The sequence below is a fragment of the Centrocercus urophasianus genome, unplaced genomic scaffold, assembly GCF_019232065.1.
Source record: "Centrocercus urophasianus isolate 14NV4802_14NV808 unplaced genomic scaffold, USGS_Curo_1.0 seq_9, whole genome shotgun sequence".
NCBI lineage: Eukaryota > Metazoa > Chordata > Aves > Galliformes > Phasianidae > Centrocercus > Centrocercus urophasianus.
Window position 1 is genome coordinate 9,182,362 of NW_024885532.1, and position 27,777 is coordinate 9,210,138.

Genomic DNA, 27,777 nt, shown 5'->3' on the forward strand with positions numbered 1-27,777 from the left:
ACTTTAAATTAATATTTTTGTTTGCTTATTTGGGGGAAAAGTATGTATAAAGTAATTTCATTTCTGAATTCATTTATCACAAAGCAGAAATCTTAAAAATTGTTCATCAGTAGACCTAGTGAATAACAAAAGTGGCTTGAGAAACTGCTTGAACTGCTATTTAATAAACACTTTTTTTTCCTCTAGCAAGAGCAGTCATTTTATAAAACATGATGTACCATGCTATTTCTGCCTGCTTCCTTCCTTCCCCCCATGTCGAAACAAACATGCAGATAAGAAAACAACCCAAAAACTCCTGAGAAAAAAAAGGTTAAAGACACTTAAGACACTCAAGAGCAATAATGAAAATTTTTGAAATGTTCTGTTTATGTTTGGCATGTTGTCCTTGAATATAGACAAAATATTTCTTTTTTATCCTGGAGAAATATAAACTCCTAGTGTGTCCAGTATCCTGGGAAGCAAGGAGAGCACCCTAACTCTCAAGTTTGTTAAATATTTTAATATAAATATTCTTAACTTTTTCCTGTAGCTGTTTATTATAAGCCACTTAAACATAGAGGAAACAAAAAATGTTTTGTTTTCTGAGGAGACATCTTGGTTTCTAGTCTTTATTTATTTATTGTGAGATTTAATGGTATTAGTAAAAAAAAAAAAAAAAAAAGAAAAGAAACAGGTTATTCCATGCTTCTGTACATTATCTAGCATGCAGACAAGGTTTCATGATACGAAACTAGAAGAATTCAGAATTCTATATTGCAGAAGGAACTAAACACAGATTTCCAACCTTCCAAGTAAATATTGAAGGTACTGAATAAAAGATGACTTCCTGTCATTCCTGTTTCCATTAGAAATCATGGTTCAAATTAGCAAACATTTTTTGATTGATTAAAATTTTTTGACAAATTATCTTTTCCCCCAGAATGTGCTTGGGCCAGTGAAAATAGCATTTTAATGCTAGTTAGAAAAATAAATAAATAAAAATCCACAGTGCAGTGACCTACTTTTACAAGCTTTACAATGATAGCTACTTCTTTTTTAAGTAATGAAAACATATTCAAATCAGAAGGACTATGTGCTCAAGACTTTGAGGTGTAGTCTGGAGAGAGTTGTATATTATTACAATTTGATGAGTGTTGCGTTATTACCAGTAGTGTAAACATTTCTTGACTTAATTTAAAAAACAGAGTTCTGTAAGAGGGACAGGGTTCGTGCTCATAAAACTATTTGAAGTATGTAGTGTTTGATGAAGCTACTTACATACATATACTAGTTTGGCATGTAATACACGTGTAAATTCAGTGCACTTGCGAACAACAAATTACTGCATCAAGCTAAAGGTGGCTGATGGTTTGGCTTAAGAGTAATGGAAGAAGGTTATTATGAGTAGATTCTGTTCTAGGAGAAAAACGTTGATTGCATGTGGTCTTAAAAATCAAGATAGAATAATGTGAATTGTTTCAAGCTTGTTTGTAAGTCTTTTACCTAATTATTTGCCTTATAATTGTATTTACTTCCTATGTTTCCTGACTTTTGAGAATTAAGAAAAGTAAACCTGGTCATACAAGTGGTCTTTCTGCTTGTCTCTTGTTGCAATCAGTCTGACACACAGAAATAGTAAAGAAATAACTCTTGGTTTCTGTTGCAACTAAGGTAAATTTAGTTAACACCTAGCTTTATTAATTCTTTAGTTAATTGTAGCTAGAGAAGTAAATATAGTTCCTTTATTTGTGTTTTGAGAAACTAGTGAACTATGCCTTTAGATACCACCATAATGTGTTTCTTGTAAATATTTCCTAGCCAATGTTTGGAAATGTACATTTGCACATATTTTTAGAAGAAATGTACCAGTATTTAGATTTGCCTGCATTACATGAACAGAAGCATGCTTTTGAATTTTATTGTGCATTCAGGTCTTTAATTCTTGTTTTGTACTGTTAAACATGTCACTGTTAAATATAACAATTTAATTACAAAATATGCTAAACAGGTGACCGAGTGAATTTCTCAGGAGCTGCTAGACCTATTTCTCCAGCAGGAAAATCAGACATGTCATCAAAACACAGAGCTGACAGCAGGTCACCGAAGCTTGATGTGCGAATTAATAGAGCTGCTGCTGACCAGAAGAAACCTAGAAATACTGACGGCCTAACAGCCAGTGAATCTCTGCTGCTGAAGTCAGATGCAGCAAAGTTGCGGTCAGATTCTCACAGCAGATCTTTGTCTCCAAATCATAATACTTTGCAAACACTAAAAACTGATGGAAGAACTACAACTGGTCTGAGAGCTGAATCTCCGGGACCAGGAACTCGGTCATCTTCTCCAAAGACAAAGACACTTACAGCAGTTAGATCTGGTGCTAGTTCTCCACGATCCTCATCACCCCATGATAAAACGGTACCTCAGAAAGCTTCATCTCCTGTAAAAACAAAGCTTGATCCTCCTCGAGAACGATCCAAATCAGATTCTTACACATTAGATCCAGACACTCTTCGCAAAAAGAAAGTACCGCTAACAGAATCTTTAAGGGGGAGATCAACTTCACCCAAACCAAAAATTATTACAAAGGATGTGACACCTACAGAAACTGAAAATAGAGCTCCATCCCCTCATGTCGTCCAAGAAAACCTTCACAGTGAGGTTGTTGAAGTGTGTACTTCAAGTACTCTGAAGACTAACAGCATTACAGATAGCACTTGTGAAGACAGCACAGAATTCAGAAGTCTAGACGACAGTTCTAGTAAAGTTCATTTCAGCATAGGGAAAGCACCTCTGAAAGATGAGCAAGACATGAGAGCATCTCCAAAAGTGAGCCGTAAATGTGCTGGTAGGCATACAAGACCCAAAAAAGAGAAATCCAATTTTCTTTTCAAAGGAGATGGCTCCAAGTCCATAGAGCCAGCCAAGCAAGCGATGTCACCTTCTGTTGCAGAATGTGCTAGAGCTGTGTTCGCTGCTTTTCTTTGGCATGAAGGAATAGTTCATGATGCTATGGCTTGTTCATCTTTTTTGAAGTTTAATCCAGAGCTGTCCAAAGAGCACGCACCAATACGAAGCAGTCTCAGTCAACAACCTGCAGAGGAAAAAGAAACCAAGTTGAAAAATAGGCATTCATTGGAAATATCCTCTGCTCTTAACATGTTCAACATTGCTCCCCATGGACCAGATATATCTAAAATGGGCAGCATCAACAAAAACAAGGTCCTTTCAATGTTAAAAGAACCACCTTTGCATGAAAAATGTGAGGATGGAAAAATTGAAACTACCTCCTTTGAAACATCCAGTCATCACACTATGAAATCCAAGTCTCCTCTTCCATTAACACTGCAGCACTTGGTAGCTTTTTGGGAAGATATTTCTTTAGCAACTATTAAAGCAGCTTCCCAAAATATGATTTTTCCAAGTCCTGGTTCTTGTGCAGTGTTAAAGAAGAAGGAAAATGACAAAGATAACAAGAAAACCAAGAAAGAGAAAAAGAAAAAAGAAAAGGTTGAGGCCAGACCAAGGGGAAATCTTTTTGGTGAGATGGCCCAACTAGCTGTAGGAGGACCTGAAAAAGACACAATCTGTGAGTTGTGTGGAGAATCACATCCATATCCAGTGACTTACCACATGAGACAAGCTCATCCAGGTAAGATTCAATATTTTGCTTCCTGTGTCTGCCTGCAAAATACATCATACACATACATTTTTGTATTAGTTGCTGTTATGGAAATAAGTCAGGCTGCCTTGTTTAATGTTTTAACACCGTTTACCACACATGCTAAATTTAAATTCAAATGTACTTAAGGATATAGGCTCTCAAACATGAAGAAAATTTTTGAAATAAAGACAAATCAGCAATCAGACTTTACAGTACTACTTCAGAAATATGCTACTTGTTACACTCTAGGACTCTGAACAGTGCTGAAAAAAAGGGAGAAAAAGTATAAGTTATGGTTAATTCACATGTCTATGCTACCAAAAGTTTTTTATTCTACTATTGATTATCTGCTGTGTTATCTCTTGGTATGAGTGAACTTTGATTTAAAATCTATGTTTTAAAAAGAAAAAAAACGTGTGGTTAGTAGATTTGTGAGCATTAATCAGAAGGCAGCTTGTAAAATATGAAACAGCTATTTTTTCCCTCTATACATTACCCAAGTCTGTTCAGGAGTTTAATTTGGGAATCATTAAGGAAATAATTTTTAGGTAGACATTAACTACTGTTTGCTTGTCAACTGAGTTTAAAAAATACTTGTGATGTAGCCAGTAATAAGTAGTCTTGTCAGTGACAAAATTATTTGTGTTTTCTAGCTTGTAAACCCGGCTAAACAATTTTACCTGTTAGTGAAGTTCAGGCTGATGTCGTATGCACTATTTCTAATATGTATGGTAAACTACGGAGCCTTCATCTTCAGCACTTATCAGTTCTCTCAATTTTTCAGAGAACCAATAATCAGCAAAGGAATACACTTTATTCCCTTTTAAGCTTTGTTAGATATGTTGTAGGTCTGTTATTTATGTTAAACTGTAGATATGCTGGCTAACATGTAATACTGACTTTACCATCACTAAGCTAAGTTGAAAACTGTCGATGCATCGGGCATGTTAACAATAAAAACATGAAAACAGAAGTATTTGGATTCTTCAGATACCACTAGGATGCATGAATGTGCACTGTAATTTTTTAAATCTGTTAACAGGAAAGACAGGCAACCACCTTCCTTCCCCACCTACATCCCTATTTTGAAGATAGGAAAAAAAATCTTTATTTTGAAATAACTGTTTTGGTTTTTTTTAACTGTATGTAGGTTGTGGTCGTTATGCTGGTGGCCAAGGTTATAATAGCATAGGACACTTCTGTGGAGGATGGGCTGGTAATTGTGGTGATGGTGGTATTGGAGGAAGCACTTGGTATTTGGTATGTGATCGATGCAGAGAAAAATACCTCCGTGAAAAGCAAGCAGCAGCAAGAGAGAAGGTATTTTTATCTGTTTATCTTATGTTTTTCTTTATCTGCTCAATGGTAATGCATTCACAGTTTGAAAGTAGACTGAAAAATTTGGAATTTCAGAATCATGGAAGGTTTTGAGAAATACCAGTGTCACAATAATGTTACGTGAGATCATACTCAGGTCTTTATGTGAGAACATAACCAATTACTAAAGAACATAACCATACATAACCATAACCATAACTTAGAATATAACCATAACTAGAGTAGTGGAGTACTAGCATGAAAGGCATTCATCTAATATTGCTCTTGCCATATCTAGTTTCAAATTTTTGCTTAAAATATGCAAATATGTGGAAGTTTTTTTTAAAGAAGAACAGAACAGTTTTAGTTTAAATGAATAAAACTAAATGTATTGAAACTTTTTGCATACAAAATTGATTGTGAAGCAAACATGAAAACTTACAACTTTTTCTGAAAAGTTAAAAGTACTATTTTAGAACGGCATCATTTTATAACAGGAAGAATCAAGCAGCTTACCTACGTGATATTGATAGCTTCTCTTGTGATGAAGAATAATTTAAATACACCTTTTTTTCTTTTCATTAATTGCTATAGATTAAGCAATCTAGGAGAAAACCAATGCAAGTTAAGACTCCTCGTGCCTTGCCAACTATGGAAGCTCACCAAGTGATTAAAGCTAACGCACTGTATTTGCTGTCGCTGAGCAGTGCTGCTGAGCCTAGTATCCTCTGCTATCACCCTGCAAAAGCATTCCAATCTCAACTTCCGAGTCTAAAAGAAGGAATTTCTGAAGATTTTCCCATAAAAATGCCATGTCTGTATCTACAGACTTTAGCAAGGTAATTGAAGGAAGTTTACAAATATTGATTATAGTATTTATGTATTTAGGGTATTATTTCCTGATCTTATTCAATTTCTTAGACCGTATTTGCCCGTATGATCAAGTGTAGCCTAAATAGCTTTTGGATGCTAAGTATTTTTTAGCAGCATCATTTATGTCCAAAGAATTTAGAATTTCCTGAAGAGTTTAACTTAAAGCATTGTTCTAGCAGACATATGTGCTTCTGTTCCCTCTTCAGCATTCGAAATAGTAACAAGAAAGCAAAAAAACTGGGCTTGCCCAGTATTTCTGAGTAAATTGAGTAAACTCTATCTTAGTGTCTTATGTCTATCATGGGTTTCCCAGCCCCTGTGTTAGTTACTGTTTAACTCATCAGTTGAAAACGCCACTGTATTTTGCCCTAAGATGGAAATTGCAACTAGCTTGTATTCATTAGGTGAATAGTAAATGAATTGTGTTAGCTGCTTACATGTATTTTCAAGGAAGTATTTTGTACATTCAGTAACTCTTAATCCTAACTTGAGAAACCTCATTTGATGTAGGCATCATCATGAAAACTTTGCTGGGTACCAGGATGACAACCTCTTCCAGGATGAAATGAGGTACCTCCGCTCAACTTCCGTACCTGCACCATACATCTCAGTTACTCCTGATGCAAGCCCTAATGTCTTTGAAGAACCAGAGAGTAACATGAAATCTATGCCCCCCAGGTACTTCTCGTCTAGGTACTACATACAAATGTTAATGCACTAACAGAACACAGAGTTTAATTTTTTAAATTTTTAAATTTTTTTTTAGTGAAGATAATGGAAAACATTGTCATAATTAGGTAGCTGAAGTATCAGGTCAGCCCAGATCAGTCTCTTGAAATAGCAGAAAAAAAAACCCAAAACACAAGAAACTGTTCTTTAAGTGTCTTCAGTAAAGGATAGCGTATCTGATGTATATTCAGGCACTGGTAATGCAAGTTTGCAAACCTTATTTAAAACTTTGAGAGTGTTGCAGATCAGTTGCTTCTCTTTAGAAAGGTCTTGATTTCACAGCCAAAATATGCTAAAACAAACAAAATAAAAACAAGTCATACATTCAGAAATTGATGAAGGACTCTTCACCAAGCACTCTTGGTGAAAGACTTTTCACTAAAAATGTTTAGTGTACCTCAAGAAAACAAATCCCTCGTCCCTACTTCAGGCCTGCTTATTTTTCTCTTAGAGGCAAATGCAGTTTTCCCACTATCGCCAGAACTGCAAAACTGAAGACATTGTTTGAAAAGCAGTTGTCCAAGAAACATAGCTGAAAATTTAGCACTTTTCCCCTGTATTTCCATTCTGTGACACAACTGCTTGATTGTAGTGTGGACGAACTACCCTTTTAAGAAGTAGTAGCTCTTCAAGATTTCATTTTGAGGGGAGGTTTGACTGAGAGGGAATTTCATTACTTTACATTTTCAAAGCAAAATTTGGTGTTTCTTTCTGTAGAAAGTTAAAATGTCAGTGGAGAAATGGCAGTTTAATGCTATCCAGGACCAGGAGTGCTAGGTGATTTTTACCAGGTTAAGCCAAGTCTTTATTTTGTCAAATTTTCTATAATCCAATTCAAACAATTACAGATTTTTTTCTGTTTTGCCCAGGGTAAAAAAGACTCTTACTATTACTTAATAATAATCCTAAATCAACATAGATGCTTGAGGTTTTCATACATCAGTGATGTAACAAAGGGAAAATTTGCTTTTGATCTATTTTTTTATATATTTCGATTTCTTATTTTATACTGACTGAAAGAGCAGTTTATTGGAATACTATAATCTGAAATAGAGTCTTTTCATAAATAGAACATTTCTAACAAAACTCCTTAAGAATGCATTGTATTGGTATATTCCTTTATTAAAACTGTGGACACCATGGTTTCCTGAGGCCTATAGGAACAGCATAAGCTGGGAGTTCTGCAGACTGCAGACTCTAAGAAGTCCACTGAAGGTAAGGAGTAAAACATGTCAGAGACATAGCCGTAGCAAATGAAAATTGACTTTAAGGCTGGAGATGTTCGAAACATTTCCTTCACTTAATACTCTAAATTTCAATTGGCTTGCATAATAAAAATTCATTTCATAGGTGCTTTTACATGCATTCTCAGTACAATTTTGCCTGAAACTTCAATTCAGGTATCATCAGAATGTTTGTGTTCTCTCTGAAAAATACCGAAATTCTTTGAACTTATGAGTTACATTATTATATTTTTTATGAAGTCTTCTCATGCTTTTTCATCATATACAATTCTAACGTGTTTTTTCTTTTCCAGGGCATAAACAGTTTTTAGGTACATCAAACAAACTTTCATGCAGCAGTAGCATTGTCATTATCGAATGCATGTTCCTTTATTTAATACGTATGCATAACTTGAAAACACTGTACATATTTACTAATGAATCTTTAATTTCTCTGATTTCTTTGTAGTTTGGAAACCAGTCCAATAACAGATACAGACCTTGCAAAGCGCACAGTTTTTCAAAGGTCATATTCAGTTGTTGCATCAGAATATGACAAACAGCACTCCATTTTGCCAGCACGTGTAAAGGCAATCCCCAGGCGACGAGTTAACAGTGGAGATGCAGGTAAAAGTGCAGACATTGGAAAAATATTGGAAAAATATTTTGTCTAAATCTGACGATGGAGATAGTGAAGAAAGTTTTAGTATCAGTATACAGTCAGGTTTTGAAGTCATGAGTCAGGTCAGTATTATGCCTCTCTCTCAAAAGCAGAGATCAACTATGAACAGCATGTAGTTCCTGTAACGATTCTGGTGGAATGAAAAAAAAAAAAATTTGAGGATGTCGCATTGGACTTATCGTTATTCTTGGAAACTGTAGACAATTCTGTATTTAAATATGCATATACATATATATAATTGCTTTTATTTCTCTTAAACAACCAATATTTAATTGATAATCTGCACAGGACTAGCCTCAGAAAATATCAAGGATTACTACAGTTCTGAAATTTGTGGTTCATGTTCTGTGTTTAATTTAAAAGCTAACATGGTAGTTTCTTGATGGTATTGTCTGCTTATACTCTCAGTTGAAGCATCATTTTTCCATGCTGGTTTTTTTCAATACGTTTTTTTTCTGATAGTGAAAAAAAAAAAAATGTTTATCAATTCTGAAATTTCTCTGCTGCTTTTTATTTTTACTGTGGCTGTAAAATGAAAATGCATAAGCAACCTAATGTATGCATATTTTTTTGCTTTTGAATAGAAGTGGGGTCCTCTCTCCTGAGACATCCATCTCCTGAACTTTCTCGGTTAATCTCCGCCCACAGCTCTCTTTCCAAAGGAGAGAGAAACTTCCAGTGGCCGGTGTTGGCATTTGTAATCCAGCATCATGATCTGGAAGGACTTGAAATAGCAATGAAACAAGCCTTACGGAAATCTGCTTGCCGAGTATTTGCCATGGAGGTATTAATGTACTAATGGATCCTTTGTGATTATAATAGGACATATGTAATTTCTGTGTGTTTTTCTTGTGGCTTTTTATTTATAATTTTCATATAAGTATAAAAACGAGAAAAAAACATTTTAAAACTTGACTTTTATGAATGTATTATGAACTCTAGAAGTTAAGAATACAAAAATATTACCTGAAAATCTTCTTCAATAATATGTTTGTTGTCTGGAAATACATCTGTCGTTTTAATAGATTCTTTAAGTTATTGAGCAAGGCTTTACGTGGAGGGCTCTGCATAATTATTTAACTGTCCAAAAGCATCAGTATATCTCTTTACATGAAGTGTTTTTATCCTAGTTTATGTACTTAATTGGAAATGCCCTGTGTGTGTTTTATTTTAGGCTTTTAACTGGCTTCTTTGTAATGTCATTCAAACAACTTCTCTTCATGATATTTTATGGCATTTTGTGGCTTCCCTGACTCCTGCACCTGTAGAACCTGAAGAGGAGGAGGATGAAGAAAATAAATCAAATAAAGAAAATGCAGAACAAGTATGTGAGGTTGAGAAGTAAATTCAATATCTCCCTTGATCTTTGCTAATAACTTAGAAATGATTTTGGTATATGTGAAAAGGATCCTTACCCCCTCTCTATGAAACAAAACTTTACCTATGGAATTAAAATTTTTAGTATAAACTGTACTTCACCTCAAAAGAGGTCAAAAATAGTCACAGTTGAATTACTTTTTCCTCTAAAATTATCAGATTTTGTGTGATTATGAATTCCTGTCTTTTAATGCATTAGTTTTATGATTATTCTTAGGTGTGAGGAAAAAAAACAAAAACAAACAAAGAAGTCATTAGCAAAGCACTAATCTCGTGCCAGAAAACCCCACATCCTGCAACCTACTGTTTGCTTTAACTTTTTTTTGTATGAAAGTCTGTTAACAAAATACAAATTGCTTTGCATTTAAGGAGAAAGACACAAGAGTGTGTGAACATCCTCTGTCTGATATAGTGATTGCTGGGGAAGCAGCTCATCCATTACCCCACACTTTTCACCGTCTACTCCAAACGATCTCTGATCTCATGATGTCTCTGCCCAGTGGTAGTGCATTACAGCAAATGGCCTTAAGGTAAGCACAAAGTAAAATAATTCTTAGGAGACTGAAAACATCCTAAATGTTATAGGTGAACAGATTTTGCAGTATAGATTCAAAGTTGAAAACATCTTTATGTTTCCTGTAAGAAAGTAAGTGTGCATTTCCTTATGTTTAGAAAGATACATGTAAAATATGTATGTATGTGTCTGTATGTGTACTGGTATAAAAGATTTTTAGAGAAAATATATTTCCTCTAAAGTTCCGTATTGCCTACTATTTTAAAATAGGTTTTCTATTGAAGAATGTGGTACTATCTGCATGTGTAGTATACTTTTTACTCAAAAATCTGTCACCTAAATAGTCTCCGTAAGCTTTTTCCTGTGTCTTGATGCTGAAGTTGCAAATTGAATAATAATGATTCTATTTTGTTTATTCCTGTTTTCTTTAAAAAGTAGGAACAAACTATCCTGCAAATATTTGAAGTTAAAGGTTTCTTCAATACGTTTTGAGAAGCAAAAATGTAATTAATAGCATTCTTTGCTGGTGGGTTGTATCTTTTAATGGGTATTCAAAGTATCAAAATCTGCTAAATGTGTTTCCAGGTGTTGGAGTCTCAAATTCAAACAATCTGACCATCAGTTCCTGCACCAGAGCAATGTTTTCCATCATATCAACAATATTTTGTCTAAATCTGACGATGGAGATAGTGAAGAAAGTTTTAGTATCAGTATACAGTCAGGTTTTGAAGTCATGAGTCAGGTCAGTATTATGCCTCTCTCTCAAAAGCAGAGATCAACCATGAACAGCATGAGTTCAGTTTTTAAGTGCTAAATAGTTCCAGTTCTTAACTTGCTCACATCTTTTTTCCTTCTACTCTTCTGAGGAGCCAAGATTAATACTTCTAATGAATAGCTCTAAATTGTTTTCTTCTGCTCATTAATACATTTACACGTTTACCAATGGGTTTATCTGTTAGCCAATGGTATTTCCTTTGGTTTAAAGGCCGGAATAATTTGAACTGACAAATGGCTTCTTTAATTCAAAGAACACATCTCCTAACTGGAGAGAAAAAGTGTAAGATTTTTAAGGTGTAAATAGTGCCTGCATTTGGGCTTTGTTAGAGTGGTGAGGTGCTGGAACAGGTTGCCCAGGGGGGCTGTGAATGCCCAGTCTCTGGAGGCATTCAAGGCCAGGCTGCATGGGATACTGGGCAGCCTCATCTCGTGGGTGGCAACACCGCCTGTGGCAGGGGTTGGAACTAAATGATCTTTAAGGTCTTCTCCAGCCGAAGCCATTCCATGATTCCATGATTGGTTTTATAAATTTTAAATATTTTCTGTTTGCTTTCACAGGAACTGTGTATAGTGGTTTGTCTAAAAGACCTAACAAGCATTGTTGACATTAAAACATCAAGTCGACCTGCCATGATTGGTAGTTTAACAGATGGATCTACAGAAACATTCTGGGAGTCAGGAGATGAAGATAAAAACAAAACTAAAAACATCACAATTAACTGTGTAAAAGGAATCAATGCACGCTATGTGTGTGTTCATGTAGACAATTCCAGAGATCTTGGGGTAAGAGAAAAAAGAAATTAGAAATGAAAAACAAAAATGCATAGTCAGCTATATATAATTCATCTTTCAAGAAAAACAGTGTTTTCCATCCAGTTGATTGTGTTACTTCAATTCAGAACTTCACATTTTAAAATGAATTTTCTTTTTCCTGTGGTTTTGAAAGCAGTACCTGATATAATGAAATTGATGATGAAACGTGTAATTTACATGAACCTGAGAAATGTAATTCTTAATGGCCTGTTCAATTTCACATGCATTTTCAAGCATCTGATTATTTAATAGGATTATTTCCCTGCTTGTCATTTCTGTAGAAGCACTCAAATAATGAACTTTCATAAGATGCAAACTATTTTGTAGACTTTCTAGACTCTCACAATGTACAGTTGTCCACTGTGTCCTACATGAAGATTCCTACCTTTTTGCCTCCATTTGTGTTCTGTATAGTGATAGTACTTCATAAAACACAGAATTGTTATATGTAGGGAAATTATAGCATACTTAAGTAACTTAATATACCAATTTGGTAATGCCAGTAGGCCTCAACTTAACATCTCAGAACTGTATCACCGTGATAGTAAAGACTTCTTAAGTTATTAGATTTGTTTTTATAGGTCTGGACAGTATTGCTACAAATATATATTTATTTCAGATAGAACTTTTAATACAAACACATATACTGAGCTGTATTTTGGAATTCTTTGTCCTTGGTCTTGATCACTGTTAATTTTTATTTATTTATTTATTTTTAAAATTATGAAATAAGTTGTATGAAACTGTCTTAATGGGGAAGAAATTGAATGCTTTTTAGTTTAAGTTTTTTATTGTTTTCCTTGTCTGTTGTAGAACAAAGTGACTTCAATGACTTTCCTAACTGGTAAGGCAGTAGAAGATCTCTGCAGAATAAAGCAGGTAACCATTTTAACTGTTGACATTGGAAAAATTGGAAAAATTTCAGGGTTGTTCTTTTTTGTTGTTTTCTTGTTGTTGTTTTGATACAGAGTTTCTGAGCAAATATTCTCTATTTCTCATGGCAGATAAATTGTTTTGCAAGTATCACACTTAATGTTCTTAGAAAATACTGTTATTAAATAGTGCTATTTTCTTAGAAAATACTATTATTAATAACAGAGTTTTTATATATACTGAATATTGGTCAAAACTTTTACTCATGAGCATTAATTACTGGAACAGAAAAGGTGATTTTAAAATGTTCCTTGAATTTTTTCATTACCACAGCTGAAAGGGTAAGAGATAGTGTAGAATGATTTTGAAATAGACAGTTTAGCTTGTGTTTTATAAGGTCCAACAAACTGTTTGGCTTATTTTAGGTATATACGTAACTAAATATGCCTGAAATAATTGTATGGTGTATGCTGTTAGATACTCAGACGCTCAGCTGCTCTGTGTTCTATTGTCATTAGATTTTATCTGCTACATGGAATCATTTTTCATTAGAGGAGGGCAGCTTAAGGCTGAGCATAAGTAGGACACTATGAAGAGAAGAAAAAAATTATGTACCTTCCACATAAGCTATCTACTGTATATTCATAGCACTCATTTTTCCATCATTTTTAGTTCTCAAGTATCTTATTGACCTCTGTCCAGAGTTTATGATTCAAAACAGTATTCAATAAGGGCACTGAGTGCCATGAGGGCTGGAAGTTGCATCGGCCTGAAGGTAGTGAGGCCCTAAAGAGGGATCTGGACAGGCTGGATAGCTGGGCTGAAGCCAATGGGATGAGTTTCAATAAGACCAAATGCTGGGTCCTGCACTTTGGCCACAACAAACCCCACACAATGCTACAGCCTTGGGGTGGAGTGGCTGGAGGACTGCGTAGAGGAAATGGACCTGGGGTATTGATTGATGCTCAGCTGAACATGAGCCAGCAGTGTGCCCAGGTGGCCAAGAAGGCCAATGGCATCCTGGCTTGCATCAGAGACGTTGTTGCCAGCAGGAACAGGGAACTGATTGTCCCCCTGTACTCAGCTCTGGTGAGGCTGCATCTTGAGTACTGTGTCCAGTTTTGGGCCCCTCACTGCAAGAAAGATATTGAGGCCCTGGAGCGGGTTCAAAGAAGGGTGACAAGGCTGGTGGGGGTCTGGAGCACAGGCCTTATGAGGAGTAGCTGAAGGAGCTGGGAATGTTCAGTCAGGAGAAGAGGAGGCTCAGGAGAGACCTTATTGCTTTCTATAACTACCTGAAGGGAGGTTGTAGTGAGCTGTGGGTCAGCCTCTTTCTCTTGTGTGACTGGTGATAGAACTAGAGGGAATGGCTTCAAGCAGTGCCAAGAGAGATTTAGGCTGGACATTAGGAAATACTACTTCTGCGAAAGAGTGGTCAGGCACTGGAATGGGTTGACCAGGGAGTTGGTGAAGTCACCGTCCCTGGAGATGTTCGAAGAACGTTTGGATGTTGTGTTGAGGGACATGGTCTAGTGAGAACTATTGGTGATAGGTATATGGTTGGACTGGATCATCTTGAAGGTCTTTTCCAACCTTGGTGATTCTGTGATTCAATCTTTGCATTTCTGATACTAAACCAAATGATAAACACATTGTTTTTATGCGGAGAACAGTGCTTTGTATTTTGACATGGATGTGTCCCATCAGATATACTTAAGGTTTAAAGTAGCAGTTCTCATTTGCAGCTCAGAACTTCTACTGTTTGTCTTACTGACAGTGGTAAAAATTTTCAAGAAGCAGCTGTCTTAACCATGTCACACTGACCTTTGTTGAGGTAACACTGATAACACTGAAATTCTGTACAGTGCAACTAGATGAGGGAGAGAGAGATGGCTTGTTTTGCTCTACCTTTTATCCTCAGTGGGCATTTAAGGTAAAGATGCAGCTCCAAAGGATGTTTGATATCTGAATAAAGCGAACTTGGTTACAATTGTCTCATAATAAATAGTGAAGTATGAGTGTGTGGATTTATGTAGACAGATACAAAGTGTGCATATGTGTATATGGTCTGTACCTTTCTCTGAACCTTGTTAGTTTGCTCCGTGTCTTTGTATGCTTGAACACAGTGCCCAGGTGTTCTTTCCAGACTCACTTCCAGAAAATAGCAAGACTTCATTCATTCAACTTTGTTCGCTCCTTGTTAAAACAGTCCTCTAGCACTTTTCCAGCAGGCTTTTTATCCTCTCATGCACCAACATGTAGTACCCCAACTCATGCATACCCTCTGTCTCATGATACTGAATAAAAAAATGTCAGTCCTGCCTGCTGCATCACATTTCATGCAGGCATAGGATTAGTAGAAATGAAGGAGGAATAAATACTAGTTTGATTATACAGAGATTTTGGGACACTCAGGTTGCCCATAGCAATGGCATGAGGCATGGTACCCTGTCATTTTATCTCCTGCAGTGGTGGCATTGAAGTTGAAATGGTACCATTCATTTGTTCTTTTTACAGTGATTAAGTCACGGCTCTCTTGAAGAGGCAATCAGTCAGCGTCTTCCAAAAAATTAATATTTCTTTTGCAGAGCTTTATGTGAATCAAGATAAGATAACTTAAGTACTGATGAAGTATAGGTATATTGGCCAGAAGAGACAGGCCAAAGTGAATGTACCTCCTTTGGTAAATGTAAAAGGAGAACTTGCTTCTACAGACGAAGAGAATGCTGAAGTACTGAATGAGTTCTTTGCCTCAGTCTTCACTGGTGGCCACGATTCCAGTACTTCTCACGTCCCTGAGCCCTGCCTCCCTAAACATCTAGGTGGGGACTGGGGTGGTAAATCCCTCCCATTGTGAGGACAGAGCAAGTCCAAGACTGCCTCATGAGACTGAATGTGTACAAGTCTATGGGGTCGGATGGAGTGCATCCTAGGGTTCTGAAGGAGCTGGCTGAGGTGGTTGCCGAGCCGCTCTCCATCATATTTGAAAAGTCGTGGCTCTCCAATGAGGTCCCGGATGACTGGAGGAAGGCTCACGTCACTCCCATTTACAAGAAAGTGAGCAAGGAGGACGCGGGGAACTACAGGCCAGTGAGCCTCACCTCTGTCCCTGGGAAGATCGTGGAACAGATCCTCCTGGATGACATGCTTGATCACGTGAGGAATGAGTGTGTGATCTGAGACAGCAGCATGGCTTCATCAGGGGAAGGTCATGCTTGACCAATCTGGTGGCCTTCCATGATGGAGTGATGGCATTGGTGGGCAAGGTCAAGGCAACCGATGTCATTTAGCTGGACTTGAGCAAGGCCTTTGACATGGTCCCTGTATAATCAATGGATATCAAGATGTTACAATTGTATAATCAATGGATATCAAGATGTTACAATATAATCAAGAGAGTTAGGCAAAGTGGACAATGATAACAAAAGAGAACAAAATGGGAGGCTTACCCTTCAGCTGGGCTCACCACAAAACACCAATAGAGGCAACCTCCAGAAGAGATCCTTCCCCACTGGTAGCCAGCTCTTAAATAGGTCTAGGTGAATTGCCTTCACCTGTACTCCTTTGGCTGACTCATGGCTTGCCTCAGGTGATCAATCAGAGGTTCAGGCTGTGACTCAGCAGTTCCCATACAGTCCCCCACCACGTTCTTATCTCCAAACTGGAGGCATGTGGATTTGATTTGTGGACCACTCGATGGATAAGAAACTGGTTGAAAGGCCACAGGCAGAGGGTGGTCATCAATGGCTCTGTGTCCAGGTGGAGGCTGGTAATGTGCGGCATTCCCCAGGGGTCTGTCTTGGGACTGCTGCTCTTTAACATCTTTATCAGTGACATCGATGATGGAATCGAGTGCACCCTCAGCAAGTTTGCTGATGACACCAAGCTGAGTGGTGCAGTTGACACGGTGGAAGGAAGGGATGCCATTCAGAGGGACCTCAACAGGCTAGAAAGGTGGGCCTGGGTGAACCTGATGAGGTTCAACACAGCAAAGTGCAAAGTTTTGCATTTGGGCGGAGGAATCCCAAGCATTCATACAGAGCAGTCCTTGAGAGCAGCCCTGCAGAGAAGGACCTGGGGGTCTTGATAGATGAAAAACTTAACATGAGACAGAAGTGTGCCCTTGTGGCTTGGAAGGCAAATGGTATCCTGGGCTCCATCAGAAGAGGGGTGGCCATCAGGGACAGGGAGGTGATTGTCCCTCTCTACTCTGCTCTTGTGAGGCCCCATCTGGAGTACTGTGTCCAAGTGTGCAACCCCCAGTATGAAAAAGACGGGGAGCTGTTGAAGAGGGTCCAGAGGAGAGCCACAGAGATGATCAGGGGACTGGAGCACCTCCCCTATGAAGACTGGCTGAGGGAGCTGGGCTTGTTCAGCCTGGAGAAGAGAAGGCTGCGGGGTGACCTCATTGCAACATTTCAATACTTAAATGGAACCTACACACAGGAGGGGAATCAACTTTATGAAATGGTAGAGAACGGCATGACAAGGGGAAATGGTTTTAAGTTGAGGGAGGGAAGATTTAGGTTGGATGTCAGGGGGGAATTCTTTACAGAGAGAGTGGTGAGGGGCTGGAACAGGCTGCCCAGAGAGGTTGTGGATGCCCCGTCCCTGGAGGTGTTCAAGGCCAGATTGGATGGGGCCATGGGAAGCCTGGTCAGTATTAAATGGGGACATTGGTGGCCTTGCATGTGGCAGGGGGTTGGAGATTCATGATCCTTGAGGTCCCTTCCTACCCTGGCCATTCTGTGATTCTGTGATATACATGCATTATATTTTGAGGTAAATTATGGTAATTTTTATTTTTTAACAAAAAGTAGTAAATAAGCAAACATCAATTCAAAGTGAATGCTTTGAATGTGTGAATTTTTGCTTAGAAGATAGAGTGACTAACAGTTCCTGTTTTTTAATAGTCTCTAAAGACGAAAATAGTGTCTGTATGTCATTGTATTTATGAGTTGATTATTCTGAATTCACATTTTTGAATATTTATATAATTAAACAGAGCAATATTACTGCTCCGAATAAAAAATGTATTGCAGATGGTGCATTGATTCCAGTGTTACACAGTGGATTTGCTTTAAAATTGAGTCTTTTTGTTTGATGTTTCTGTGTCAGTTCCCATCTTTATTTTCCTGTTTAATAGGTAGACTTGGATTCAAGACATATTGGCTGGGTAACGAGTGAACTTCCTGGGGGTGATAATCACATCATCAAAATTGAATTGAAGGGTCCTGAGAACACACTCAGAGTTCGACAGGTGAAAATTCTTGGATGGAAAGATGGCGAAAGCATTAAAATAGCAGGCCAGATTTCTGCAAGTGTAGCTCAGCAAAGAAACTGTGAATCTGAGACACTGCGAGTATTCCGACTTATTACATCTCAGGTAGGACTTTTCATGTGTTGTGCAGTGAAATTTACTATAATTTCTGTGCTTTCAGTGCTGCTTGTTTTAATGTAAAATGTCACCTCTGCGCAACTTTATCATGGAGATAAGGTAGTTATCACTTCCTTTCTTCCAGGTTTTTGGAAAACTCATCTCTGGTGATGCTGAGCCAACTCCAGAACAAGAAGAAAAAGCCCTCCTGTCTTCCCCAGAAGGAGAAGAAAAAGTACACAATGTATTTATTTGTGTTCTATCAATATTGCAATGGTGAAAAAATTATCCAGGATGATTTTCGCTATTTGTCTTATGCACTGTAGTTTTCAGATCAATACAAAAGCAAAATATTACAGTTGCGTAATTTTTTTTTTTTTTTTTTTTTCAGTAGTAATAGTAAATATTTATTGGGGCATATGTGTTTAATGGAAACACCATATCCTGGTGACTCAAATCATGTTTAAATATACAGAAGTACTTAACACCTGCGGTAATGGTCAGCCTGACAATCTTTATTGCTTAATATCTTCTTCTTGAAGACAGAAAGTGCTCTGTTGATGTTTGGATAAAAAGTATTTTAAAAACCCCACTGGTATCCTTTTAGCTGGTATACTGGTATATATTCTTGCAAGGAGCAGTTTAATAAGTGTGTGTTCCCTGATTCTTTTCTTGCAAAATATATTAACTTTATAGAAAGTGAAAAGTATATTTCATGCAGTGCTCTACAAAAACATAATCAGAGATTGTATTAAGGTAGATGAGGAAACTGAATCTCAAATAAATGCGCTTCACTTGTTTCGCTTATTATCTGATTTTGTGTTCAAATTTCCTCTTACTCATAAAGAAAAAAAAAAAAACTAACCAGTATTAAATATTTTTTGCTTATAAATCTTGCTTCTGTGCAACAAAAAGCTGCAAATTTTTAGAGCAAAGTTTGTTGGTACTTCATATTAATGGCTACAGAAGTTAGGATTTGTTCTTGGCACTCTTGATTTAATACTAAGTACTCTTTTTATGAAGGCAACATCAGATGCAGACCTGAAAGAGCACATGGTAGGGATCATATTCAGCCGGAGCAAACTGACAAATTTGCAAAAGCAGGTTTGTTCACTCTGAAATACTTTCAGTATTATAATGTTATAATAAATATGTATCTTATATGTATATTACATTAGAATGGTATGTTATAATAAATATATTAATTTTCAGGAAATACAGAACCTCTTATTTGACATTACACCTTCCATTGTTCTGTGTTATCAGACACTGAGTTTCATTTTGATTTAACGTGTTATTGGTAAAATGAAAATATGCTTTCTAAAATCTTTTCCCAGAGAGTAAACTAAACAAAATACTAAAAAGATCTTTGTAATTTTCCAGGGTGAAAATGAGCAAATTCAATATTAAATATAAATATTCATTCCAAAGAACTTTATCTAAATGTTCTAAATTGAAATCTAAATTTATTCTTAATTTCAATTCCGTAATGTTGAGAAATAATTTAAGTGTAGGACAAATTTCACTGGTTTTCCATTTTTGTCATAGCTATGCATACTTAAAACACAAGTAATAACACTCTAAAAGTTTTTAGGAGTTAACTGTGTATTTGGATTCCACTTGCTAGGTATGTGCTCATATAGTCCAGGCCATAAGAATGGAAGCAACCCGTGTGCGTGAGGAATGGGAGCATGCCATCTCTAGCAAAGAGAATGCCAACTCACAACCTAATGATGAAGATGCTTCTTCTGATGCGTATTGCTTTGAGCTGCTGTCAATGGTTCTGGCATTGAGTGGTTCCAATGTAGGCCGGCAGTATCTGGCTCAGCAGCTGACTCTGCTCCAGGATCTCTTCTCATTATTACATACCGCTTCTCCGAGGGTGCAGAGACAGGTGAGTGCTAAGTATTCCTTATCCATCCTGGTATTCATAGAAAAGAGTCTTTACAATGGTATAATAATGAACTTGATAATATGTACTCGAACTGGTGGTTTTTTGAAATAGAATTTTGGATTTTCACTTTAAAATTATTTTGCTAGTCATATTCAGGCTATTTCACATAAGAAAAAAAAATCTAAATAAAACAACTCAATTTAGATCCAGATCAGTTAGCACAGATTTCCTATCCAAAAGCACCAAGTTTGAGTATCACAAGGAAAATTAAAAAAGAGTGAGGGAGGGTACTGTGGAAGTACCAAATTAAGAATCCTTAATTCTTAATACCTCAAGAAAAGTATTCTCTGTTTTCAAAAGTCTCAAGTGTCTCTAAGTGTTTTACTACAGTTTCTGACATCTAAAGATTGTATACAGAATGAGTATGTAATACGCCAGCAATTTAAAGTATTACAAACATCTGTATTTCAGAAATTTCATTAGAAAGTTCAGTACAAAGCATGTTTTCATTATTATATGAAGATGAAGGTGTTTTTTGTGTGTTCGTTTGTTTTCGGGTGTTTTCATGTTTTGTTTCTTTTTTTGAGTGGTATTTGTTCTGGACTCTTAAGCCTTGTCTCAGTATTATTAACAGTTATTTCAAAGCAAGATAGAAACCTTTTAGAATTTCTTACAATTGTGATTTGAATACACAGAGTACATACATTCTGTCTTACAGAACAATTTGTAATTATTGTTTGAAAGCTCCATCTCTTGTGTTAAGAATTGTGATATTTTGATTCTTTTTACAGGTAACATCGCTACTAAGGCGTGTTTTGCCTGAGGTAACCCCTAGTCGCCTGGCTAGTATCATAGGAGTGAAGTCTCTTCCACCAGCGGATATAAGTGATATTATTCACTCAACAGAAAAAGGAGATTGGAATAAACTGGGTATTTTAGATATGTTTTTGGGATGCATTGCCAAAGCTCTCACTGTACAGCTAAAAGCCAAAGGAACTACTATTACTGGGACAGCTGGCACTACCGCAGGCAAAGGAGTTACTACAGTCACACTTCCAATGATCTTCAATTCCAGGTTTGTTTAAAAATACATATATGTTCTCCAGCAAAAGTTATAAAAGAAATATATATTTTGAAGTCAGTTATGGTGCCCTTTATGATCTTTGTTTAATAGATGGGAAAAAAATGAATAACACTGACAATATAAGTCAAGTTACTAATAAATTTTATTGAAAAAATAAAAACCAACCCTGCACCAAATGTGTGCAGTATTTATTTTGGTGTATTTTGACATCTAATAACTAATTGAATTTATTTCATGCATTACAATGTGTCCTTTGTAGCTATATTCGGCGAGGTGAAAGCCATTGGTGGATGAAGGGTTCAACACCTACACAGATTTCAGAGATCATTATTAAACTGATTAAGGACATGGCAGCAGTAAGTTTCTATGATTTAAATGTGATGTGAAATCAAATATTTCTGATAATGTATAATACATTTTTCCCATTAATTTCTCTTAAAGTTAATATTGGGATGAGCTGTTCAAAATGAACTGGTCTCAAGAAGAAAATCATATACTCTTTTGGGCAGAGTCCAGGTCTAGAAGCAATAGAACTCATGTTCTGGTTCAGCTAAATAGAAGCTCAATATTCAAATGAACTTTCAGATGAGTCACAAGGAACTTAAGTAATAATCACTAATTTTCTGTCTCTTTCTACATTATTAACTTAGAAATTTGACTTTTTTTTTTTAAGAGTCATGAGCACTCAGAGCTCTAATTGAAAAATAAAAGGTGTCTATAGTATGGCGATAGTGTTTTTTTTCACTTAACAGTGAATGTGTATGATTCATACATGAAGTCTAGTTAAAAATGCACATTAAGCTTCTTTTGGCCATCTATATAGGTCACTCCAAAAGTAATGCCTACTATTCATTTCCATGGAAACTACAACAGATACAAAGAGATCAACAGCACTACTTGACAGAGCAAACTTTCAGCTACAAAAGACTGTTTTTCAACAGTCTTTACTATTAGCTGTACATTTTCATTAGTGATGGACCTGAGTGAGCCTGCATGCTATGCTTGTAAAAAAAAAACATCTGTACCAACAGAAGTGACTCAGTGCTTCACAGATGTTAAAATGGTGTTGATGGCAGGAAAATGTTGCCCATGCAGTCCATCTTTCATCCTCCTGAACAGACAGAAGTCAGAAAGTGTCAAATCTGAACTTCATAGTGGGTGTGGTGGGACAGTGCAGGCCATGGTCTTCAATCTAGTATGACCAATCTTATCATGTTGTAAGAGAAAGATTGTTTTCTTTCCTGGCCTCACTCTGGAAGTCTAAGCCTTCGGCTTAGAGAGTGTCACAATGTACTGATCAGAGTTGATGGTTTGTCTGGGTTCCAGAAAATCCAGAAGAACCACATTTCCTATCCCAAAAGATAGCGCACATCACTTTACTCACTGAGGGCTGTATCTTGAGAACTTTTTATTTGATGGGGAATTCACATCGCCACTCCATGGACTGTTCTTTTGTCTTCAGCTCGTAGTGGTGACAGCAGATCACCAGTAATGATGCAATCCAGTACACTGCCACCTTCAGCCTTGTATTGATTCAATAAATTGCATACAGATGTTCCTTCCATTCCTGTGTGAGCAGTCAGTGAATATCAGTGGGTGACATTTTTTCCAGATGGAAGAATTCAGTGACACACCTTTGCTCCATACACACTTCCATGTCAGACTGTCCTGCTCCTGTGCAGCAACAACATGTAATGGAATATTGGCTGGGAGGTTCAACCTCTACTGCCCTGTCACTGCCCTTCACCTCTGATATTGTGGGTCAACATAATAAAATAGGAGGCATTACTTTTAGATCAGCTTTTGTACATTTATAGCTGATTAGTACTTTAGCCATCTGAGTTGAAATTTTCCATGAGTATATGTGTACAGTTAACAAATGTGCAGTTAGAAGAGTGGCTTGGTTACAATGGTATTTTAATAATTTATAGTTAGAGAAAATCAAAAAATGAAACGCTCTTTCATGGGCCAGTGCTTGGTGGTGTTACTGGAGGCATGCAGTCATGTGGTGCAGGTCCATTCTGTGCTCCGTCAGTCCCATGTAGACCATCACCAGGTGTCACACATGATCTGATAGCAACACTGGAATGCTTTGATGGTATTTCGTTCCTTCCGGTGATCCTAGAGACTCATAGACTCTAAGAGAGTTTAAGGAGTTTCAGATGTTTCTGGTGTATCATGAGAGGAAGGTCTGCCCTCTAGGGCAAGAGACAGGCCGTATTCCTATCCTGGGTCAACAGTTCAGCTTGTACTGGGGCATGCCCCAGCTGCCTGTACCATACCGTTTGGCCAGGTACCTGCAGCTGCACAACTATATCAGGCACCAAAGGGGGTGTCTTGAACTGCCATAGGGACCCTTTTGCAATGAAGACCAGAGTGTTGACCACAATAACAGTAGGCCATGTATCAATTACTAGAGGTACTACCAAGCCTTCCACCTCCAATAATCTTCCCCCAAAGTGCAAGTAGGCCACACCACTTGGGTCCTACCTGCACCTTCCAAGGGCATTTTATTCTATGGGTACCTGGTTCTAAATTTTCAGGGCAGGGAGCAGAAGATTATTTTCATTACCAATTTGGAGTCTTATCAGATCATCAGTGCTGGTAATTTGGATTCTAAGCAGGGAGGCCCATGTTGTCTGTAGCATTTTCAGGGCACTGGGTCTGCCGTTTCTAAGTCTTTTATTCAGGTCCCGCAAGGTTTCATAGAGTCTTTTTGTCAATCCCTGCAGGGATGGAGTCTGTCTTCAGGGTAGCCTTAAGAATACCGTCATACCTTTCAATGAGGCTGCCCCCATTGGATAATATGGCAGGTAGAATCGCCATTCCATGCTGTTTTCTTCTGTCCAGCATTGTATCATTACGCCAGTAAAGTGAATCCCTTGGTCTCTCTCAATGATTTGAGGTGTCCCGTAGGCAGACATCAGTTTTGTGGGTGCCATGATGGTGTGTGCCTGGTTCACTCTCAGTACCGGATAGGCCTGCAGTAGCCCACTTGCAGTGTCAGCACAGGTCAGGGCGTATCGCACCCCTCAGACAGAGGAAGGGGCCCAATGTAATCGACCTGCCATCACTGGAGAGGATTGTGTCCCCTAGCAAGATGGGCTGTTGCTTCAGGCAACGATCTCGGTCTCATTTTGGAGCAAGCGTCATAGTCTTTGCATTCCTGGGTGATGTCAGGTAGCTGTATGGGCAGTCCCCATGCTTTAGCAGCTGCCCACATTGTCTTTTGTCCCGTGTGCCATAGCTTCTCATGTAACCAACTGGCAATGTTCTCAGATGGTGAATTCTCAATCCATCGAATTTGGGCCAGTGTTTCCGCTTCATCATTTCCTAGTGATTGGAGGGGCTGGTGACCAGAAACATGGTAGACACATACAGTCCTGCGTTTAACTGCATTCCATATGTCTAAACACGTCTTTGCCGCAGATTGATTGGGCATGGATAGTCCATTCCTGGGTGGCCCACTGTGCAATCCAAACGGTGAGCCCCCGGTACACAGCCCAACTGTCTGTGCAGATGTTCAGGATACCATCACCAGGTTCCTTGTTTATAACCATCCACATAGCTTGCAGTTCTGCCCATTGGCTGCTCTGACCATACCTCTCATCAAACCAGACTGTTTTGTTGCAAGGATGGTATGGTACCACTCTCCATTTGCTCAGGTTACCCTTGCTAGACCCATCTGTGTATCAGGCATCTTCAGGAATAGGATATTTTGCCCTCTTGAACGGGACTTTTCTCTGGCGGAGCAACCAGTGTTTCTTTTGGTGCATCACTGTGATACATCACTGGGCCTAGGATCTTCTGGAGTTCTTCTTTGAGTGGTGGTGAAGATAGACTACTCCTCTGGCTGAGATAGGCAACCCGTCATGCCACCATTTGCACCTGTGCTATCCCTGTCTTAAGTATGTGGGTCAGATCTTTTACCCACCTCTGAATTGGCAGGGTGATCTTAACTATGATTTCAGCTGTTTGGGTTATCAGCTCTACCACCTGTAATGTGGAGTTGGCAGCCAGTAACTGTTTTTCAATCATACTGTATTTTTCTTTTGCTCCGTGCCAGACCTGAGACCAGAATTCAGTGGGGGGTCCAAACAGAACTCTGGTATTGCCACAGGCCCCAGCCAAAGCCATCCTGAGTGACATGAACATCCAACTTGGCTGTGAGTGTAGGATCGAATATACCCAATGCCTGGGCTTGTTTAGCTGCCAGTTTTGCCTGCTGGAAAGCGGCCTGTTCTGTTCTCCCCCAGTCCCATAGTCGCCCCTTTTTCGTGAGTCTGTATAACAGTCTCAGCAGCTTCACTAAGTGAGATATAAAGGGACACCCGTATCCCAGTGTGCTTAAAAACTCCTGCAGCTGCTTTGGTGTTGTAGGGACTGGGAATGCCTAAACCTTACTTATTACAGCACTAGGCAGTAGTTTGGTCTTTCCTGACCAAACTACCCCCAGGAATTTTACAGATAGGCCAGACCTTGCACCTTCTGAGGACTTATAGCCCATCCTCTTTCTTGCAGATAGGTAGTTAATGAATTTGCTGCCTCTCCTACCGCCTCCAGTGAGTCGGATGTCAACAGATCATCAATATAATGATATAAGTTAACATGATCAGGTTTTTCCCAATTAGCCGGTCACACGCCACTAGGTTATGGCAGTACGTTGGTGAATGCATGTACCCCTGTGGCGGGACCTGAAAGGTTCACTGTCTGCCTCCCCATGTAAACACAAACTGGTCTTGTGATTCTTCAGCAATTGAAATACTGAAGAACACATTTGCCAAATGTAGGACACAATGGTAGGTTTTTGTTTCCCTACTCTGTGTGTCTATTTGGAAGGCAGTATTGGGTACAGCCGCATAAGGAGGCAGCATGACCTTCAGTTCTCTATAATCCACTGTCATTCTCCATGATCCATCCGACTTTTGCACTGGCTATATAGGGGAATTATATGGGCTATGTGCAGGTCTTATAATGCCAACTTCTAATTCCTGCACTGTTCTCTATATTTCACCTTGTCCACCTGGCAGTCTATACTGTCTTTACAGTATTAATCTGGCACGGTTCTGGCAGGCAAATAGGCTCATGCTTCACATGGCCTTTCAGCGTTGCCTGTACTGCCCAGACGCTAATGCAGCTCTGTCCAAATCTGAACTTTCCCACAGTTGTCTGGAGAGCCAGATCCCAAAAAATGTCTATGCCCAAGATGTACTCTGGGACTAGGGCAGTAGACACTTCATACTCCTGGGGTGGAAGAAGTCCAACCCTTAATTACAAACATGTTTGGGTGACTGGAATGGCTGTCGCCTAAAACCACCAATCATCACTCTATCTCCATTAAATTTAGTTGGATCCTCAAAAATTATTGATGTTTCTGCATCTGTGTCAATCGACACCATAACCCTCTGAAGTAACCCTCTGAATATTCTTCTGGGATCAAAAATTGTCAACTCTACATAGGGCTTCCAGTTCTGTCTGGAGGCCTTGGGAGGACTAACATCCCCTGTCATGCCATGAATTGTCCTATGGCTATGTCTTTTACCTGTCCAGGGATGGTTTTGTCTGGAGGGGGAGAGAGGGTAATGTTCTCCCCCTGACCCATTTATAGATATTCCAAAGTAAAGGTATATATATTTTTTTAAAGTATTTTTGACTTGCCTGGCTCACCAAATGTACAATTAACAATTGTACAGTTAGAAGAGTGTTATAGTTAAGATGGTATTTTACAGTGTTATGGTTAGAAAAATTAATGTGGTGGAAAGGACAATCAAAAAGGAAAAGCTCGCCCATATCTTATGCTTGCAGTAGAAAATTCCAAAAAGAAGGATCTCTAGCCCTTAAAATGGGGTGTAGGAGAAGTGGAGCCAGGCTCCACCCCTTCTGGTCACACAGGTGAATTGCCTTTACCTCTGCTCCCGTGGTTGACTCAGTTCTTGCCTCAAGTGATCAATCACTGGTTCAGGCCATGACTCAGCAGTTCCCATACAGTACGTTTCAAGCAAATTTATTTGCCGCTTTCCATCATCTATCAACGCTCCTTGTTGACCGGTGAGGTCCCAGATGACTGGAGGCTTGCCAATGTGACTCCCATTTATAAGAAAGGTCGTAAGGAGGATCCGGGGAACTACAGGCCTGTTAGCCTGACCTCGGTGCCAGGGAAGGTTATGGAGCAGATCGTCTTGAGGGAGATCATGCGGCATGTGCAGGGTGACCGGGGGATCAGGCCTAGCCAGCATGGGTTCATGAAGGGCAGGTCCTGCTTGACCAACCTGATCTCCTTCTATGATCTAGTGACCCATCTGGTGGATGAGGGAAAGGCTGTTGATGTGGTCTACCTAGACTTCAGCAAAGCCTTTGACACTGTCTCCCACAGCATTCTCCTGCAGAAGCTGGCAGCCAGAGGCTTGGATGGATACACTCTTGGCTGGGTAAGGAGCTGGTTGGAGGGCCGGGCACAGAGAGTGGTGGTAAATGGAGTCAAATCCAGCTGGCGACCGGTCGTGAGTGGTGTTCCCCAGGGGTCGGTGCTGGGGCCTGTCCTCTTCAATATCTTTATTGATGACCTCGATGAGGGCATCGAGTGCACCCTCAGTAAGTTTGCAGA

General features: G+C 38.6%; 1 protein-coding gene across 7 annotated transcripts in view; it reads left to right on the forward strand.

The window, feature by feature from the left end:
• The window catches only part of MYCBP2 (MYC binding protein 2), a 212,535-nt gene that overhangs the window by 167,634 nt on the left and 17,124 nt on the right, over positions 1-27,777 (forward strand). For 3 of the 7 annotated variants that reach the window (XM_042839182.1, XM_042839185.1, XM_042839187.1), the window contains 17 exons: positions 1,988-3,628; positions 4,791-4,960; positions 5,552-5,796; positions 6,341-6,523; positions 8,252-8,409; positions 9,049-9,248; positions 9,639-9,788; positions 10,211-10,371; positions 10,941-11,097; positions 11,691-11,915; positions 12,759-12,824; positions 17,965-18,204; positions 18,341-18,439; positions 19,219-19,299; positions 19,823-20,089; positions 20,881-21,164; positions 21,433-21,529. In XM_042839182.1, the coding sequence (XP_042695116.1) occupies positions 1,988-3,628; positions 4,791-4,960; positions 5,552-5,796; positions 6,341-6,523; positions 8,252-8,409; positions 9,049-9,248; positions 9,639-9,788; positions 10,211-10,371; positions 10,941-11,097; positions 11,691-11,915; positions 12,759-12,824; positions 17,965-18,204; positions 18,341-18,439; positions 19,219-19,299; positions 19,823-20,089; positions 20,881-21,164; positions 21,433-21,529 (4,424 nt within the window). The remainder of the gene's footprint in view (positions 1-1,987; positions 3,629-4,790; positions 4,961-5,551; positions 5,797-6,340; positions 6,524-8,251; positions 8,410-9,048; positions 9,249-9,638; positions 9,789-10,210; positions 10,372-10,940; positions 11,098-11,690; positions 11,916-12,758; positions 12,825-17,964; positions 18,205-18,340; positions 18,440-19,218; positions 19,300-19,822; positions 20,090-20,880; positions 21,165-21,432; positions 21,530-27,777) is intronic. The other 4 variants (XM_042839184.1, XM_042839186.1, XM_042839183.1 and 1 more) reach the window with 3 other exon arrangements.